The 19,409-nt window shown below is 48.0% G+C and overlaps 1 protein-coding gene across 2 annotated transcripts; it reads right to left on the reverse strand.

The window, feature by feature from the left end:
• Positions 1–703: 703 nt before the first annotated feature.
• Positions 704–14,572, reverse strand: CCDC42 (coiled-coil domain containing 42). Of its 2 annotated transcripts, XM_012775221.3 has the most exons (7): positions 14,269–14,572; positions 13,810–13,915; positions 13,375–13,479; positions 11,244–11,441; positions 4,953–5,174; positions 4,674–4,832; positions 706–991 (listed from the first exon to the last, which is right to left on the reverse strand). In XM_012775221.3, the coding sequence occupies exons 1-7, from the start codon at positions 14,349–14,351 to the stop codon at positions 914–916; spliced, it is 951 nt and encodes a 316-aa protein (XP_012630675.1). In that variant the 5' UTR covers positions 14,352–14,572; the 3' UTR covers positions 706–913. The 2 variants fall into 2 exon arrangements, with proteins under 2 accessions (XP_012630685.1, XP_012630675.1); XM_012775231.3 differs by lacking the exon at positions 4,953–5,174 and having other exon boundaries at positions 704–991.
• Positions 14,573–19,409: the final 4,837 nt, after the last annotated feature.

Consider the following 19,409-nt stretch of genomic DNA (forward strand, 5'->3'; position numbering starts at 1 on the left):
GCCAGTGTCCCTGGGTAAGTGTCCTGCTCTGTGAGACAGAGACAGTGGTGCCTCACGGGGCTTTCACAAGGCTGATGTAGATGACGTGCATGTTCCCAAGTGCCACTGCCCCCAAGTCTCTGACGTGGCTTTTGCTGCTGATGACTTAGAAATGTGCAGTGAAGTGTTTGAACCTAAGTTCGAGACTTTACATTTACTTCTACTCGGTTTCATTTGATTGGTTTTAATCCATCATCCAGCCTGCTGAGATGCTCCTGAGCCTTGAGGCTGTCACTTGGCACATTAGTGGTCCCTCGCTAGTCACCGGGCAGCCTGCTGGCCGTTCCTTCATGAGCAAAGCTGACGCTGTGTCACATGTTTTAAGGTACACAGGATGGGGAAGCAGGTCAGAGAAGAGTTCTTGACTCAGTACCTTTAGAATTCTGACTTGGGAAGCTGCCTTCATAGTTTCTAGTGGGTCTTTGTACCCACATTAGAAATACAGATTTAAAAATATATACATATTTCTTGAGGTGATAGCAGAGAGAAGGGTCCTCTGTTGCCCACCTGAACACTTGCTATGTGTAGGCCCCAAGCCCAGGGGACACCAGACCTCAGATGTGATTTCTAGTTCCTGGGCGGCCTGAGTGACCAGCTTGGAGAGGCAGAGCTTGTGGGGGTGCTCCCCTCATTGACTCTTTTCCACATGAATAAACCACCAAAAAGAGAGAACTTAAGAATAAACTTCTTATAAAATTTAATGATTTCAGGGATGGACTGAGGCCCAAGGAGAAAATGACCATGTGTTCCTTCACCAGCAGATAAGGCATCAGGGGCCACCGTGGCTGGACTGGGCTGACCAGACTGCAAGCCCCCCAGGAACTGATTCTCTCACAGTCTCTGTCTCAGAACATTCTGGAACCATGGTGTCTTCCTAAACCCGGACTTGCTGCTGTTCCTTCTTCTTCACCTCGGTCCAGATGTCTGACAGGTCTTGGATAAACTGCTGGATCTGAAAGGGCAGGGGGACCACAGTTAACCCCGCCCAGCCAGAGGTCTACCCCATCCCAAGATGGAGCACCATGGGTATTAATGCATAAGGAGTCTTTGCTTTCCTGTGACCGGCTTTTTGAGGAGGCCACTTTCCCTCACTTCACAATTTTCTGAGGTGAAATTGAGTATCAGGGTATCAGATTAAAAGCAATAAACGGGAATGGAGTTGGGAACTCCTAGAGGCAGACACAGTGACAGTATGAAGTGTGGGCTGACAGTCTAACAGAAGGGAGAGGTGGGATCACCCCACGCTGTGGGAGTGAGCACTTGGCGGGCAGGGCCCAGTCAGTGTGGGGGCAGACGGCCCTCCGCAGTGTCACGGCCCTTAGGGTGTCATGCACTCGAAACCCTGAGCTGATGCTCCTCGTGATATTCTTGAGTCGTGAAGAGAAGTTTAAATTCTATTCACTGGCTTTTGTTTCAAAGAGCACGAAATCAGTGTGACACAGAGGATACTGTGACACTAGGTAGGACTTAGCTGTGCTCCGGATGCAGCTCTGGGGAAATCACTTCATCTTTCGGGGACTCAGTTTCTTCCTCTTTTAAAAAGGGAAGAGGCAGAAAAGGTTTGCCTGAATGGCCTCTAAGATCTCAGTTCTAAAACCTCTCCTTTTCAAGGCCATCTCTGGAGGTGGGACGACACAGACTTTGTTCAACGTGCTCCACAACCCTGTCAGCTGCTGATACTGTTACTATTACTGCGTGTGATTCCTAGTTTTGCAAGTGAGCAAACGAAGAGTCTATGAATTAAAGCAACTTTCCCAAGATTGCAGAGAAGACAAGTTCAGCATTTCCCAAACTATGTTGCTAGACATGGTCATGTACCCCAGAAAGACTTCTGTGGTCTAGTAAGTCTTAGAAACACTATCTGCTTGGAGAGCCTCAAGGCACAGGACCCTAGCAAAGATTCTATCAAGTCCTGTTATTTTTTTAGGTCTTAATTTAAGTGAGAGTTTTCTAAATGTATTGGTCCATGGAGTCCTTTTATTCCTTCATAGGAAACAACATCTCAAGATTCTAGCATTTGCCAAGCACAGTTTGGAAAAGGCTGTTCCAGAGAGTTTGGCCTTTATTCAGGGGTGATGCCAAACCTTTCATGACACAGTATATTGAATTCAAATTTTCTTGGCCTTTTGCAGAGTCACATTTTCTAAGTTACCATGTCCCTAGTTCCGTAGAAGCAGCTGCCTTATGACGCCTGTGCTTATATCTGGTTGTTGAGAACATGATTCACTGAGTGTCTCTGAAGCCTCATTGAGAAATTTCACTTAGAACAAAGTGCCTGGAAAAAGCATGCTCCCTCTGTGAAAACCTTATATTTTCTTATTTTACTGCTAGAACTACATGTGCCTTTTCATTCTGGTTACCCGGAAGCTCAGAGCCAATTATTGCTCCTACTGAAGGCTCTTATCATCTAAGAATCACAGTCTGTATTTCTCTCTCCAGTGTTAATCTCTGATTTTTTTTTGGAGACAGAGTCTCGCTTTGTTGCCAGGGCTAGAGTGAGTGCCGTGGCGTCAGCCTCGCTCACAGCAACCTCAAACTCCTGGGCTCAAGCAATCCTGCTGCCCCAGCCTCCTGAGTAGCTGGGACTACAGGCATGTGCCACCATGCTCGGCTAATTTTTTCTATATATATTAGTTGGCCAATTAATTTCTTTCTATTTATAGTACAGATGGGGGTCTCACTCTTGCTCAGGCTGGTTTCAAACTCCTGACCTCAAGCGATCCTCCCGCCTCGGCCTCCCAGAGTGCTAGGATTACAGGCCTTAATCTCTGATTTTAACTTACACTTTCCCAGGCCTTTATTTTTAATTTTTCAGGCTACTTGGTCATGTGTATTTTTGTCAGTAGGCTCATATTCTACGAGAATGAAGCAGGATATTTTAAAATAAATTTAGGCACTATGAAGTACTCCTATAGAGGCAAACCAAGGTTGAGGGATTAAGAAAGGTCAAAATTCGGAGTGGACAGACTGCAAGCTGTGGTCTGAGCAGGGAGTGCACAGGTAGGAGGAAGGGGTGGGAGGACACACCACGCATCACAACTTTCTTTACAACAGCCAAAGGAAGGGGGCCCGAGGACCTCTAGGAGTCCCTGAGACCCTACTGTGGGGGGGGGGGAGAGGGAACATCTTCCAGGTCAAAATTCTTTTTACAATAATGCTAAGATATTATTTGCTTTTTTCACTCTTACTCTGTCACAAGTACACAGTGGTGTTTACCGGAGTGGGATTTCCATGACATATGCTATCACAACAGAATGAATGCAGAAGCAGACATGAGAATGCACCTGGCCTCTATTAAGCCAGACATTAAAGAGATATGCAAATGTGTTGACTAATGCCCCTCTACTCTGAAAATATTTTTTGAAAATTTTTTTCATGAAAAATGCTATTTCTGTTAACATGCTTTTTAATGGCATCTTAAAATGAATTAATTAAAAAATATTTTTAAATTTCCTGTTTCAATTTCTAATATGGTAAATATCAATAAATACAACCCATAGAAAGAAAAGCTCTTCAGGGGTTCTCAATACACTTTAAGAGCATAAACGTACCCTGATACCAAAATGTTGAGAATTGCTGCTTCCAGAACAAACTGTCTTACAAATCCCCTTCTTTGGACTGTAAAATATTTATAATTCTGTTCTACTAATAACAAGCCTTAAGATGCTGATTATTTGTTTTAGGGAAATCCTTCTTCCTGGCTGGTCAGTGAGTGAAATCCTTTACATTTCATGAGTTTCACTCTTTTTTTTTTTTTTTTTTTTAAGTAGGGAAAGTGCCTCTTAGTCAATTGCATTTATTGGCTGGTGTTTCATATTCATTCACCAAATACTTATCGAGTGACTAGCATGTGACAGACATTGTTTTAGGTACAGGGTGGATATAGCAAGGAATAAAACAAAAATCCCAGTCTTTGGGAGTTTACTTTCTAGTATTTCACAGCAGAGCTAAAGGTGTTTCCAGCAGGAACAAATAATTATTCAGTCATGGTTCTCTGCATATCAGAAGCACCCTCGGTGCATCTGTTGGTGCAGGGTTTCCCAAAATGCAGGATGTGTATACCTTTGGCCACAGTGAGATGATTTTAGGTGGCACATGGACATGGTTGGCATTAACTCACTTTGACTCATGCAGTGAAAAAGTTATTTCCTTTTCAATTTCCTTTCATTTACTTCAAAGAACATCCAGATTGGTACTAATGTGACTTTAACACTTCTCTAAACTTGCCAATTTTTCTTTTAACGACGTGCGGGCCTTAAGCACAAGTCTCCAGCAAGCTAAGGTATCTCACTAGAATCTAATAAGACTGTTTTGAATGGATACAATAGTAGGTTCCTCCTACTGGGTTGGGACCAACAAGTGTCTTGGGGATAATGCAGTGGTTCTCAAAGTGTGGAACCCTGACCAGCAGCATCATCTGGGAACTCGCTGAAGATGTGAATTCGTGAGTTCTCATCTCAGACCTACGGAGTCAGAGATTCCCAGGCTGTAGCCCAGCAATACTCCTCATGCCCCAGGAGATTCCGATGCTGTTAAAAATTGAGAGCCACTGCTCTGCCCATTCATTCTTACACTTGGGGAACCGCCTCGGCTCCGCCAACCCAGCTGGTCTCAGCGCCTGCACTTCCTCCTACCATGTCCAGCTGCGTGTGCGTGTCGTCCAGCGACACGGCGGTGGCCTCCTTCACCTGCTTGCTCACGATCTGGAAGAGGTTCAGCGTTGCCATTTTAATGGTGCCAAGCAGGAGGGTCTTCTTGGCGGCGGTGTTCTGGATGTGCGCCCAGCGAGATTCCTGCAGAGGGGATGAGGGCGGGCAGGAGCATGGCTTGTGTGTGTGTGTATGGGGGGGGGCGAGTGTAGGCGGCCTTCACCCAAGGCCCCCGAGGCCCCTGCCCCGCCCCAGCCCCCTCACCCAGATGATGACATCGCTGCGGGCGCGGTCAAAGCGCATCTGCAGCCGAGCCAGCTCGTTGTTGTGCTGCAGGATCTCATCGTCCTTCTCCTCCATGTAGCGCGCCAGCCGCGCCTTGGCGCGCTCGATCTTCTCCTGGCCCTCCTGAGCCGACTGCATGAGGTCGTGGTGCATGCTCACCAGCGTCTTGTAGCGCGCGATCACCTCGTGGATCTCCTCGAACTGCAGCCGGGGCTCTGGTCACTGCACCGCCAGTCCCCAGGGCCCGCCCACCCCCTGCTTGGACGCTTGGACACCAGGACACCAGGACAGGCAGGCCCTGGCCCAAGCTTACTGGCTGAGGCTGTGAGGATATCGGGGTCCCACCACCCGCTTCTCCTGGGCTTGCATGGACCATGGCCATGTGTTCGGAGGGTGCACAACTGGACCACGGATTCTCAGTCTTAGTTACATGTTAGAATGTTGGGGCGGTCCTTGGAAAGGAGTCTTCCAGGCTCCACCCCCAGAGATTCAGATTCAGATTAATGAGCAGGACTGAGGTGGCCCCTGACACCCAATTTTTGCAAAAGGTCCTCCAGGTTTTTCTAGGCAGAGCCCCAGAGTTTAGAATGGCTGGAGGAAGACATTTGAGATGTTTCTCAATGCAATAAATTTTCTATTCAACAAGAATGTACAAAGAACTACTTACAAGCCAGGCCAGGAGCTATGCTAAATGCTAGAGGCAGGAGATAAGAAAACCAGGCTTTCTTAGGAAGCCTACAGCTTGGGCAGCACGGACAAGCAAACAGTCACAGCACAGAGTGCTAAGCCTGTGTTCGGCTGAGGGGTGGGGCAGGGCGGACACTGCTGGGTTCTGCCTTCAAGCATGGTACTCTCTGCTACTCGTTCAACATTTGCTGAGGGAGAAGCAGGGCTTGGAGAGGGTACCAGTGAGGCAAGTGGCCTGCCAGGCTCAGCGTACCTCCTCTTGCATGATCCGGCACCGTGCCACTCTGGCCCCAGCCTGCAGGCCCCACTCAAGGGAACAGAAGCCCACAGTCACCCCTCTTGACAAGGCGGCGGTGTGAGCGTGTGCCTGTTCTGGGATGCCAGCTCACCTTCCCAAGGGCTTATGACAGTGTGCCTTCCAGCCATCCAGGGGACAGTCCCTGAGCACTTTCTCTATCTCATGATATTTCCAGTGATGGACTGATGTCCTGGGAACTGCCCTGTTGGACTTTCCCCAAATATGCCTCTTTGGGGAAGGGCCACCCAACCCAATGCTGGGAGAGATGGGAGCAACCAGAAAAGGTTTCCTGGGAGAAAGGGTGGCTGAAATGAGGCTGCAGGTATGAATAGAGGACAGCCAGGCAAAAGCAGGTGGGGGGAGGCGAGGCAGTGCTACAGGTGGAGGGCACAGCCTGGATAGAGATGAATGGTAGGGGAAGTGTAGCATGTTCAAGATACTCAAGGTAGTTTAGCATGAGTGGCCTGCATTCAAGATGGGGAGGGAGACATTGACCTGAAGAAGAGGAAGACAAAAAAGTGCTCAGTAAACCTTAGGAAGGAGTGTGAATCCACTGAAGGATTTTAAGCAACAGAAAGATAATTTATGTCTGCATTTCCAAAAGTTCACTTGGCAGACAATGTAACAGCACACAGCAGTTAAAATGAATGAACCACATCAGTGCAACCAAGAATGCATCTCTAAAACGCAATGCTGGTGTCAAAAGGACTCATGCCAACTCGACGAGATTCCCACTGCCCAGTGGTGAGACAATTGGAACATTAGTAAGAATAAATGTAGAGGATTGAAACATATCAAATGTGTTACAACTCCATGAATTTATAATGATACTAAAAACATCACAGGTCATTTTCAGAGGATGCTGGAGAACAGAGTCATTGTTCTGAAAACTACAAATAAAATATCAGGTGTTTAACAAGTTTTTTCTCTAAGACCCACATAATAATCAAACAGTTGGTAAAGGAAAGAGTCTCTTTATGAAATCCTTTCCTTTATGATAGTATCTAGCTAATAAATGAAGAAGGGTTGATAATTAGAACCTGCCCCCAACACTGAGGAAACTATTATAGTATTCTGACCTCTATCATCAAAGATTAATTTTTGCTGTTTTCACACGTTATCAGTGGAAGCATACAGCATATCCTCCTTCGTGTCTGGCTTCTTTCCCTCAGCCCAGTGTTTGTGACATTAAGGAACATACCAGCCAAACGCAGTGTGAGGACCTTGTATGGACCCTGAGTGGACCAAACCAACTGTCCAAAAAACATTTGTACGATACTTGATACTGATATTGGATATTAAGGAATTATTATCACATTTTTATCAGGTGTGACAATGGTAGTACTGTATGTTAAAAAGAGCTCTCTCTTGTAGAGACACATGCTAAAGAGCTGCATATGGATGAAAATACATCATTTGCTTCAAAATGGCAGAGGTGAGAAAGTGCAGGGGACAGGACAATGAAGTGATGATTGCTGGAGTTAGGTGATGAGTCATGGGTGTTCAATAGACTATTTTCTCGACTTTTGTATATGCTTGAAATTTTCTATAATAAAAAGTTGTTTTTTTTTTTTAACAAAATCATTGATTGGAAAAAGCAAGTAACAGAAGGATATGTACCATGCTATTCATAGTTTATGGATATGTAATATGTTACAAGGGAATAAATATAAAGTTGAAAGTGAGAAATTTAAAAAGCAGGATATTGGTGAGCTCCGAGGAGAGGGGAAGAAGGAGATTTGGAAGGACATACAAGGGGTTTCAATTACTGGTAGTGTTTGATTTCAGAAGAATGAATCTGGGGCAAATAGGGAAAAATATTAAGATTTGACAAAGCTGTGTGGTAAGTATGTGGGTGCTGTCATGTGTTTCTTTATACTTTCTAGTATGCTTAAAACATTTAAACAAAATAAAGGAAGAAAGAAGGGGGAGGGGGAGGGAGAGACAGAGAGAGAGATCATGCTGGCTGTAGAATATTGAACAGGCTGGCCGGGAATGACCGTGGAGTTGAACTCCAGATGAGGTACCTTTGGTGGCGTGGGTGAGGAAGGGGCAGGGACTGGATTCCAGAAATACTCAGGAGGCAGAACAGACCATATCTGCTGATTGATAGCTGCAGGACTGAGCAAGAGGGAGGAGTCAGAGATGAGGCCCCGAGCTCTGGTGGGGCTGGGGGTGGGTGGCAATGCCATTCACCAGCACAGGGCACACCAGCAGCAGGACTGGCCTGGGGGTGGCAGCAAGCAGATGAGATGAGTGTGGACGGGATGACTTAGATATGAGGGTCTGAAGCTTAGGAGAAAGATATGGGCCAATTTCCTCAATTCTAACACATATATTTTACCAGCTCTGAACTTGAGACATATCTTACAATTTATCTGCTATTTTAATATGGTAGTCCTCCCTCACTCCCTGCCCCACCCCAAACTCCCAGTAGTTAAATGAATAATTTATCCTACAGTACGTGATACCTTAGAATGGAGGAAATAACACAGATTTGGGACTTACACATAAATATTAGGTTATTAAGTATGAAATGTCCGATTCCCTGAAGAACTAAGTGTGACAGTTGGTATGGCTGACATTTCACTGTGACGATTCTTGTTTTACTTTTATTGTGAAGGTGCCTCCTCCGTCTTTCAAATGCACATTTTGGCTTGTGATTATCTTTCACATTTTTTTAAGAGCAAATTTTGTGAAAGCATGGATAAGTCAAAAATCCTTATTTTCAAATGTGAGTTCTGCCATGAAACTAATGCAGCCCAGACAGCTCGAAATATCAATGAAGTGTTTGGGAAGGATGTGGCTAATGAATGCACAGTACATGGATGGTTTGAGAAGATCCATTCTGGTGATTTTAATCTTGAAAATGAGCCTCATGGGGGACCTGAGAGCAAGGTGGAGAATGATGAGCTGAAAGCTGTAGTGGAAGCGAATCCATCTCCACCTACAAACAAATTAGCAGCAAAGTTTGGCGTTACCATTCCAATAATATTGGACCATTTGAAACAAATCGGCAAGGTAAAGAAGCTGAATAGATGGGTTCTGCATGAATTAAACTAGCGTCAGAAGAGAAATTGTCTCAAACCTTGCTTTTCTTTGCTAACAAAAAGGTGAACACATTTCTACACTGTATTGCTACGTGTGATGAAAAATGGATTCCTTTTGACAATCACAAGTGTTCAGCACAATGGTTGGATAAAGATGAAGTGCCAAAACACATCCCAAACTGAATATTCCTCATAGAAAGTTAATGGTGTCTGTTTGGTGGTCTGGCGCTGGTATTATCCACTGCAGCTTCATGAAACCTGGTTAATCAATTGCAGTGGATGTCTACTGCAACCAATTGGACAAAATGATGAGGATGCTTGCAATAAAGAAGCTGAGATTGGTCAATAGAGACAGGCCAATCCTTTTGCAAGACCACACTCGACCATATGTTTCATAAACAATGCTGCTCCAACTACAGAGGCTGGACTTGGAAACTCTTGTCATCCACCATATTCACCAGACCTTGCACCAACTGACTACCATGTCTTCTGGGCTTTGGAACACTTCTTGCAAGGAAAAATATTCAATTCTCAACAAGCTGTGGAAAACAAGCCTTTGAGATTTCATTGCCATTGTCTCTCCAGGATTCTTTGCTGCTGGCATAAACATGCTACTGTCAAGATGGGAACGCTGTGTTCATAGTTTAGGCGCACACTTGGATTAAGCATACTGCTTCTTGTTTGAGATATAATAAACTAAACTTTTTTTATTTTTTTTTTTTGGAGACAGAGTCTCACTCTGTTGCCTGGGCTAGAGTGCTGTGGCATCAGTCTAGCTCACAGCAACCTCTAACTCCTGGGCTCAAGCAATCCTCCTGCCTCAGCCTCCTGAGTAGCTGGGACTACAGGCATGTGCCATCATGCCCGGCTAATTTTTTCTGTATATTTTTAGTTGTCCAATTAATTTCTTTCTATTTTTAGTAGAGATGGGATCTCACTCTTGCTCAGGCTGGTTTTGAACTCCTGACCTTGAATGATCCTCCCACCTCGGCCTCCCAGAGTGCTAGGATTACAGGCACGAGTCACCGCGCCCGGCCTAAACTAAACTTTTGATTCAAAATCGGACATTTCATATTTAACAACCTAATAAATTAGGTTCTATATGGAAATTGTGAACTTTTTAAAAAAAGTTGTGAGACTTCTGTCTCCCCAATCCCCTTCCAGGACATGGATCCACGCCCCTTGGGGGGACCTGGCTCCACCACACGAGGAGCCCTCCCTGCCGCTGGTCACATGGTGGGGGATAATCACTGACATGGCTGCTATCTGTGGGAGGCCCCAGGAACTGCTCAGGGAGAAAAGTGGAGGGTCTGGGACAAAGGCCCCAGAATATGTGAGGAAGGACCTGGGAAGAGAAGCTCCAACAGGAGCCTGAGAAGGAGAGGCCAGAGGCAGGAGGAGAGGAAGGTGCCACAGAAGGTGCCCAAAACCTCAAGGGCAAAGTGAAGTTTTAGGGAGGAGCTTCAAGAGTGCCAAATGCTGCAAGAGGCGCAGCAGAAAGAGGCTGAGAAGTTCCCTGAGCTCTGGCCGCAGGACTTTAGGGAGAGCGGCTGCCAGGGGCATTGTGGGGCCCACTGAGGGGTGGTTAAAAGCATGGGCTCTGCCACTTACAAGCTGTCAGACCCTGAGCAGGTGACTTCACCTCTCCGTGCCTCTATTTCCTCTCTGTGACATGGTAATAAGGTTGATTTCCTCTTGGGGCTGGAGAAACGCGTGTAGAGTACTAAGCCCGGTGCCCAGCGTGTGCTAAGCACTCCAGCAGGTGGATGTTTCCCAGTTCTTGTCCCTTCCTCTCCTCAGCTGACTCTCCAGTGAACAGGGGACACCAGAGAGGAGGGGAAGCAGGGATAGATGCGGATGCCGGCAAAGCTTCCCGCAGGTTCTCCAAAACCTGGTTCCCCCAGTACGCATGCACATGCACACCCAAGCTTTACACAGACACAGCCACGGCCACCACGTAGACATAAGCACACAACTCACGCAAGACATTTACACAGACACGCATAGACACACCACAAGGTCCCTTGAGAAACACGTCCTGCCTCACCAAGGGTTTTTTCTAGCCACCCTCCAGGGCTGGCTGCATTGCTTCAGAGCAGGGTGACCATCCTGCAGAGCCCCTGGGGGCCCAGAGCGTCCCCAGTCCCTGGCCAGCTGAGGCTGAACTCCACCCCACAGCCCCAGGGCCCCAGGGAAGAGGAGGTGCCAGCACCTGCCCCCAACTCCTCGACTCACCTCAGAGTTCTCCACCACCTTCTCCAGGTACTTGTTGAAGATGGAGTAGTTCTGCAGCTTGGCACTCAGCCGCTGGTGCTCCAGCCGCAGGGCCACCATATCCTGCTTGGCCTTGACCAGCTCCCGAATGCGCTGCCTCTTGAGCTCCCGCTCCTTGTTGGCTTTCTTCAGGGCTCGGATCCGTTTCTGGTCGTTCTCCTGGGGCCAGGGGAGGCAGCACTGGTCAGGCAGCTGTGCCTTGCCCTCCCAGAGCCAGGGGTGTCTTCAGTCCCCACTGCACGCTGAGCTCAGACCACCCTTAGGACGGGCAGAGGTTGCTGGGCCACCCATGTGGGAGAGGAGGGATGAACGAAAAGGACCTCCAGGGTTTGAAGCTGGTGGAGGGGATCTCTGAGGACTGAGGTGGGGCACAGGAAATGGTGAGGACGGAGGTTTGATCCAAAGTCAAGAGGGAGCTTTGGGGGAGCCAATGGGAAATGATTCTGACCCTGTGGGATTTGGGCTCTGGACTTCAGAGAGCAGACTAGGGAGAACCCAGGAGAAAAAAGGGATGGGGGAGAACCATGTGGCATCAGGCTCAGTGTCCAGAGAGAACTCAACCCCAGGGAAGGCTGAGAAAGTCCAGAAGTGGGAGCAGGAACCCTTCTGACAAAGCGTCTATTGTTTCTATTCTTAGCGGTGTCCATTTGTCATGGGGCTGATTCCTGGGCCTGAGTTGGGAAGCCCAAATTTTCTCCCGATTTGGTACTTGGTGCTTCAATTTCTCCAACAGTAGAAATGGGAGGCAGTAGCCTCTCTCTTCCCAAGCTGGGGCAACAGCGCTCTAGCCATAGGGAGATGAGATAGGAGATATTCCTGGTGCAGAGGGCCTGGCAGGGTAAGACCATTCTGGAGAGCATGTTCCTAGGAGCTCAGACTGGCATCCGGCCAGGGCTGCAGGAGATGGTGCAGGCAGTTTGATGCCCAGAGAGACAGATAGAGGCTCAGCTACTGCAATTGGTCCAACCCCACCTTCTTCCTTCTGCAAAGCCCTCCCCCTAGATGAGGGGCAAGCCCACCCCTCGCATTGCACCTGCACTGTGTGGCTCCTTCTTCCCTTCAGAGGCTCCCGTGATTCCACATGAGTGGGCATGTGTGGTGGTGGCAGAAGGAAGGACATGGGAGATTTGTACCCTGCCCCATAGGCCCAGAAGAAGACTGAGGGGCCCTAACCCAGGAGCTTTCAAGTCTACTTTTGCATCAGAAGCCCCTGGGATACTTTAAAAAAATCTAGATGCATGGGCCCAACTCCAGAGCTGCTGAAAGCAAGGAGAGGGGAGAAAGTTCCCAGGGTCTGTATTTGTAACAATCATTCTGAGATTCTGAAGCTGCTGACCCTCTGATCATTTGGAGAACCCCTTCCCCACAAATCTCCCGCCATCCCAGCCATTCCATGAGTGTTTCTCTGGCTGGTGAGAAGGACTGAACCCCTCGAGAACATGCCCAGTCCCTTCCCACATGGTTTAGGCACAGAGTGGGGCAGAAGATGCTTAGCAGCCAGGCTTCTCTGTAGCAGAGGACAATAATTACACCCTCCCCACCAGAGCTGGGCCACGCCCTTCAGGGTTCCATAAATGCTCGCAGGAGTGGGACTGGATAAATCTGGATTTTAAGATGATTAAATTGTTCCTCTAACGACCTAGTGAGGGAGGTTGTCTTGTAATGGACTCTGGTCCTTCAACTGTTCCCTGCCTGAACCTTCAGCACAGAACAGGAGACAGGGGTGAGGGTGCGTGGGGGGAATAAAACCCATCTCGTTCATTGTTGTGTCCCCTATTGCTCAGCCCTGACATGGCACATCCATCCATCCATCCATCCATCCATCCACTGGATAAACTGTATGCCCCAGGGACCGGCAAGGACATAGGAAACAGCCACCTACAGGGGCAGAGACTGACAGGTAAACAGGAAATTACAAACAGAGCAATAGGTGGGGGACATAACAGATGCCTGGGGAAGCACCAGGCATTGTTGGAGCACTCAGGACACTTTTAACCCAGGGAGAGGAGTCAGCAAAAGCGATGAGGAACAATTTGCCCGACTGCAGAGTATGGCTCCCCTGGCCTGTGTAGCGGTCCACGCCCCCTCACACCTGGATGAACTGCTCAAACTTCTGGATGTGGGCCTTCAGTTGGGCTTCCTTGACACTCAGTTCCTCCCAGCGCAAGTTCAGGGTTTCCATTCTGCGCTGAAATGTCTTTGGGGCAGAGGTGAGAAAGCAGAGAGGTCAGGAGGGCCCCTGACCTGAGTACCAAGGAGCACCCCAGCAGGCTCTATCTCCAGGCCTAGGAGGGTCCACAGGAGGCCTGCCACTTTCCACCCCACGCCCCGCACGGAGCAGAGCATCCCAGGACACGGGGAGCCCCAAGACTCAGATCTTTTCTATTGTGCCCAGAGAAAAGAGACCAGACCATCTAGGATTCCTGGTTCTAGCCACCTCCACCCACACAATGGAGGGCTGTCCTTAGGCTCTCGCTGAGCCCCAGCCCACCCCTCCCTTCCCATATCCCATCCCCAAGTCCTCCACCTCCTTCTTCTTCTCCATAGCATGATGCATGATCTTGGCCTCCTTTTTCTTCTCCAGAAGACGGATCGATGGAGAATCCGACTGTTCCTGAACACTGGGGAACTTCCTGCCCAAGACACAGGCAAGAGAGGCCTCAGGATTTGAGACCTGGGGCAGGCTGGGGCTGGGAGTAACCCGTGGGGACAGAGACCCATGGAGAGGGAAAGGGGTGCTCCCCCTGACTTCAGGGGAAGGAATGGTGTGCTGAGAAGGAGACAGGGCCACTCTGGTATTACAGGAGTGAACTGGGGTAGGGTGACAAGGCATGGGACGGGGGTGATGGGGTGACCCATGCCAGAATGATTCGGGCAGGATTGTTTGGAGTGCTGGGTCAAAGGAGAGGAGGAAGAGGTCGGAAGGTGGGGTGTGGGTGGTCCCAGGCACAGAGGGGTGGGGCAGGCCAGGCCCTCAGACACTCACTGCAGGAGTTGCATCAACCGCTCCCCATACTGCATCCGGAAGTACTCGGCCAGGTCTTCCTCTTCCATGATGCCCAGACTCATGGTGGCAGTGACCTATCTGCCTAGGCAGCTGACTCTTCACAGTGAAACAGTGGGTGACAGAGCCACAGATGACTCAAGGGTGGTGGGGCTCTTGCTTCTCCCCTCCTCCTGCTTTCAGGGTCCCACAGAGAGTGGGCGTTTAGGAGACTAAACAGAAAAATGGCTGGAACCTGGGGATCAGCAGCCCAGGATGATATGTTGGGTGGTGATGGGAGATGTGGTTACCTAGCAACGGGTTGTCTGCTTCTGTGGACCACACATGGAACCCAGGCATTGCCCTTTGACCCCCGTCCCCGTTGACCCCACTCTTGCCAGGGTCCCTGCTCTTGGCTCCAGCCCCTACTCCTCAGGAACTCTGGGAAGAGGTCACCAGGCTGGTTGCCACGGAGCCAGGGCCTGGGGACAGGGCCTGCGTGTGGGTGGCTGAGAAGGGACATTTGGCAGAGGGGCGGCCTCGTTCTCTAGAGGGCTCCAGGGGCCTCTCTCCCGAGATTCGATTCGGGTGTGAGTGAGGGTGAGGAAGGGGCTGGGCCTCGGACCACGGCCCCGGAGCGCAGGAGGGAGGCGCAGGGGCGCCCGGCTGCGGGAAGATGGTGCGGACGGCGGGGCCGCGTGGGGCGCGTGTGGGGAGGGCACAGGCGGAGGCCCCGGCAAGGCCCTCGACTGTAAGCGACTCGGGGCCACGGCCAGTGTTTGAGGCTCGCGGAAAATTCAACAGGAAGAAATGCCAAAACACGGCAACAGAACCGTCCTCTATCGAAAACGTTTGCTTTATGATGGCGGCCTCCCCCGGCCCGTCAGGGCACGAGCATACACTCATTTGGCCCAGGGCCGACCTCTGCGTTCGCGACGCGGTGGGAGGCGGACGCCCTGGGTCCCCTGCGCTCGGGGCTGGGCCCTGGCGGTGTCCTCGAGCTCGCTCCCCGGGGGGCTTCCCTCTCTGCCGGGGAGCGGAAGCCCGGGCGGGCCGGTGTAGGCTGGGGGTCTGGGGCCCGGCGGTGTCCCCAGCCCCGCAAGCCCACCCCCAACATGGCTGGTTGTCTGGCGCCCCCTTCTGGCTGCCCACCGCGCACCCCCAATCCCTGCCCTAAATCCCAGCCCGGGACCGGGAGACGTGGTGGGGGGCGCTGTCGCCCCCGCCCCCCAACCCCCACTCTCTGTCCAAGCCCTCGGAGCCCGCCGCGACACACGCGTGTCGCTTCCAGCCAGCCGGGAGGGCTCAGCAGGGGCAGCAGGACAGCCCCCACCCCACTCAGAACACCCCACCCACCCTAACCCCCTAAACCAGAGATTAGGGTTTAGGGGGTTAAAGCACCCGAGCACCGCAGAGAAACAGCCCCAGCAGGGCGACAATAAGCAGACCAATAACGACTCTAAGCTCCTCAAAGAGTATATTTCTCTCCTTGTTTATCCTGAGCGCCAGGCACAGGCAATTTTGGGGTTTCCTCCCTTTCCCCTGATGTTGTAGCTCAGTTTGGGGGGCTGTGTAATGCCAGCCCTTGAAGAGGAGGACATCCGTTTCTGGAATCACCTGTTTACCACGGTATATAAGGTATATCCTTGACGGTCTGTGGAATCAGGTGGGCCAGGGCCAGGTTGGTCCCTACAGGTAGCTGTAGCAGCTAAGATATCCCCTTCTCCTGGCCGCCTGGCCCCTCCTTTCTGGAAGCTCTTTCTGCTGCTTCACCTGGTGCCTAGCGTGAGAGTCGTGAGGAACGTGATCCCTCGCCCACCACCGTCCTTCTCTGTGGTCCCACTGCTCTCCTAGTGGCTAGGGAACAAGATGCAGGGCTGGCTCAGATTCACAGAAATCTGTGCTTTCCTCAAATCCCCTCCTCTTCCCTCTCTGGGCGAGCCCTGCTTGCTTTTAAAACCACCCCTCTCACCTACCCCACCCACCCCTGCCCTTTTCTATCTTGATATTTGCCTTTGAGCCAAAGTCTCTCAATGAGCCAAAAGACATAGTTTATTTTTCTGTCCTGTCCTCCCTTGGAGACAGTTATCTGCTTAAAAGTGTGTGTGTGTGTGTTGGGGGGGAGGGGTGGATATCAGGAGAAAAAGATTATAGGTTAATATCTAAAAAAATATTATCCTGGCATACAGACCAGCATAGTGATAGATACAAAAAAGAGGGATGTCTGCTAAATATTGAGAGTATTGGGTGTGAGAAAACCAGTTTTTGTCTGTATCATATTCCATCTCATATATGTCTTAGGTTCCATATCAGTGGAATCATGCAGGTAAATTGTGTTAGATATATTTCAAAATGGATGTTATGGAAAACTCCTTGTAGTGGTCAAACATATTAATGTTAGTTGCTGTAACAAACAGCCTCAAGGCTTAACAAGGTCTGGTGTGGATTTTCCTAGTGGAGCAGCTCTCGTGGGAGATCTCTTTCAAGCAGTGATCAGGGATTTAAGCCCCTTTCATCTTGCATCTCTAACATATTCCCCCCTGACCTCCAAGGTCACCGTGGAAGGGGAAAGAGAGAAAACATACAAAAAAGCCCCTTCTGCTCTTAACGAAGTCATCACCACTTCCATTCACTGATCTCTGTTGGGAACTGGTCACATGGCTATTTACGTTACAAAGAGCTAGAAATATGGCTTAGCTGTGTTCCCAGGAAGAAGAAGCTATTTTGATGAGCATCAAACCAGCTTGTGGTGTATTGTACTCCTTTTGAGAATTAAAAGAATGTTTGGAAGTAAGCTGAAGGCAGTACTCAGTAAAGAAATGAATTGTAGACAAAGGAAAAAAAAAAAGAAAGAAAACAAGCCAATCACCACCTTAGGGGAAACATCAAATTTAATTTAGGGCAATGTTAAAAGGATAATTTACCAGGACTGTAAGTACAAAATGGCTTAATACTGGAAAATCTATTAAAGAAATTAATTATATCAATATATCTTATGATGAAAGATTTAGCATCGTTGTGATAGATGCCAACATGGCACTGAAAAATTTAACATCCGGCCGGGCGTGGTGGCTCATGCCTGTAATCCTAGCACTTTGGGAGGCCGAGGCAGGTGGATTGCTCAAGGTCAGGAGTTCGAAACCAGCCTGAGCGAGACCCCGTCTCTACCAAAAATAGAAATAAATTAATTGACCAACTAAAAATATATATACAAAAAATTAGCCGGGCATGGTGGCACATGCCTGTAGTCCCAGCTACTCGGGAGGCTGAGGCAGTAGGATCGCTGAGCCCAGGAGATTGAGGTTGCTGTGAGCCAGGCTGACGCCACGGCACTCACTCTAGCCTGGGCAACAAAGTGAGACTCTGTCTCAAAAAAAAAAAAAAAAAAATTTAACATCCATCCTGATTTTTACAAAAACCGAACTGTTAGTGTACAAAGGCACTTTATTAATATGAGAAAAATATCTGAATCTGACAGACAACATTAACATTTATACTAACCATATTCATGTTAAAGTTAGCTTTCTGCTGTCACTACAATCACTTAACATTATTTTAGATGCTCTAGCTATTGCAAAAAGACAAGGAAATTAAGTTTTTCTTTTTTTACATAATGGCAGATGCTGTGATGATGTACTGTGAAAATCCAAGAGAACGATTAAGTAATGAAAAATGATTAGAATTTAATGTAATACTATGCAATTTATAAGAAGAATGAGACTCATTTACATGCATGGACATGAAGAGATATCGATGATAAATTGTTAAGTGACAAAAGCAAGATGGAGAGTGATAAGTATAGTACAATCTAGTTAGTCTAGTTAGTGTGGTTAAGCATAGAAAAAGCTCTAGAAGGATCTTACCATACCTCTGAGGACAGGAAGAGTGTGGGGTGAGGGAGGTTGTTTTGAATGGTTCTTTCACTTTTTCTCTTTATATTCCTATATTTTTTAACATGACTATATGTTACTTTTTTAATTTTGAAAAAATAATAGAAAAAGATATGAAATTGTATTGGCAGCAACGAAAGAAAATTGTTAGAAATAAATTTACCAAGAAATATACAGGACTTTAAAAAAGAAAACTCTTCAGCTCTAGAAACATCTCGGGAAGAAAAAAAAAAAAAAAGAAAACTCAAAATTTTTAACTGAGGGATATAAAAGAAGAATAGAGACTTACAAAATTTCTGAATGATGACTCAAAAATTATAAAGTTATAAATTCTATCCAAATAAATTTAGGAATTTAATGTGATTGCAATCAAAATCCTAGAGAGATTTCCACTTCCCCAGAAGCTGACAAAATAATGCAAAAATTCATTTGGAGAATTAGAGTACTTAAGGAAATATTGAAAAAGAAGAATGAGAGGAAATGTCCTGAGCTAGATACTAAAATGTGTTCTAAAGATGAAAATGTTAAAACAATATGTTCCCAGTGTGACTCCAGGTATAAAAAACTCAAGTGCCCCATGGGCTTGAGCAAGTAACTTGGTCTCGACAGGCCTGGCTCTGTGAACTGCCCAAAGGCATTAAAATTCACAATGTTGGAAAATACCCCTGGCCAAAACCAAAAAAGACAAAACACACATCTGGAGACCTGATTGGGCTTGCATGGTCCCAGTTTGTGATCCCTGATACCATGAAACAGAATAGAAAGTCCCCAAACAGACACAAGTTATATAGGAATGCATTGACCAGTGGAGAAAGTGTAGATTATTTGACAAATGGGGATTTGGGTCATGAGAGTGGTGGCCTCTTGGGTTAGTGCCCTTAAGGGTTAGTGCCCTTATAAGAAGAGACAGGAGAAAAGAGCTTGCTTCTTTCTGCTCTCTGCCATGTGAGGTTACAATGAAAAGACAGCCATCTGCAAGCCAGGAAGCAGGCCCTCCCCAGACAGTGGATCTACCAGTACCTTGATCTTGGACTTTCCCCCAGCCTCCAGAACGCTGAAAAATAAATGCTTGTTATTTAAGCCACACAGTCTGTAATAATTTATCATAGCAGCCCAAATTGACTAAGACATTCGCCAACACCATATATATCAATCTCTTAAATTTTTGCTAGTCTGCTAGGTGAACTTATACATCTCTATATAGCCATTTCTTTTTCTGTGTGTCTTCCACGCATGTTTGATGCGCAGTTTTCA

The sequence above is a fragment of the Microcebus murinus genome, chromosome 18 (assembly GCF_040939455.1).
Source record: "Microcebus murinus isolate Inina chromosome 18, M.murinus_Inina_mat1.0, whole genome shotgun sequence".
Classification (NCBI taxonomy): domain Eukaryota; kingdom Metazoa; phylum Chordata; class Mammalia; order Primates; family Cheirogaleidae; genus Microcebus; species Microcebus murinus.

Excerpts from the sequence above, each read along its gene's own strand:
- CCDC42 (XM_012775221.3), bottom strand. The coding sequence starts at position 14,351 with ATGAGTCTGGGCATCATGGAAGAGGAAGACCTGGCCGAGTACTTCCGG. Across the intron at positions 11,442-13,374 it reads AGTTTGAGCAGTTCATCCAG|GAGAACGACCAGAAACGGAT; the intron begins GTGTGAGGGGGC and ends CCCTGGCCCCAG. Across the intron at positions 992-4,673 it reads CGCACACGCAGCTGGACATG|ATCCAGCAGTTTATCCAAGA; the intron begins GTAGGAGGAAGT and ends CTGCCCTTTCAG.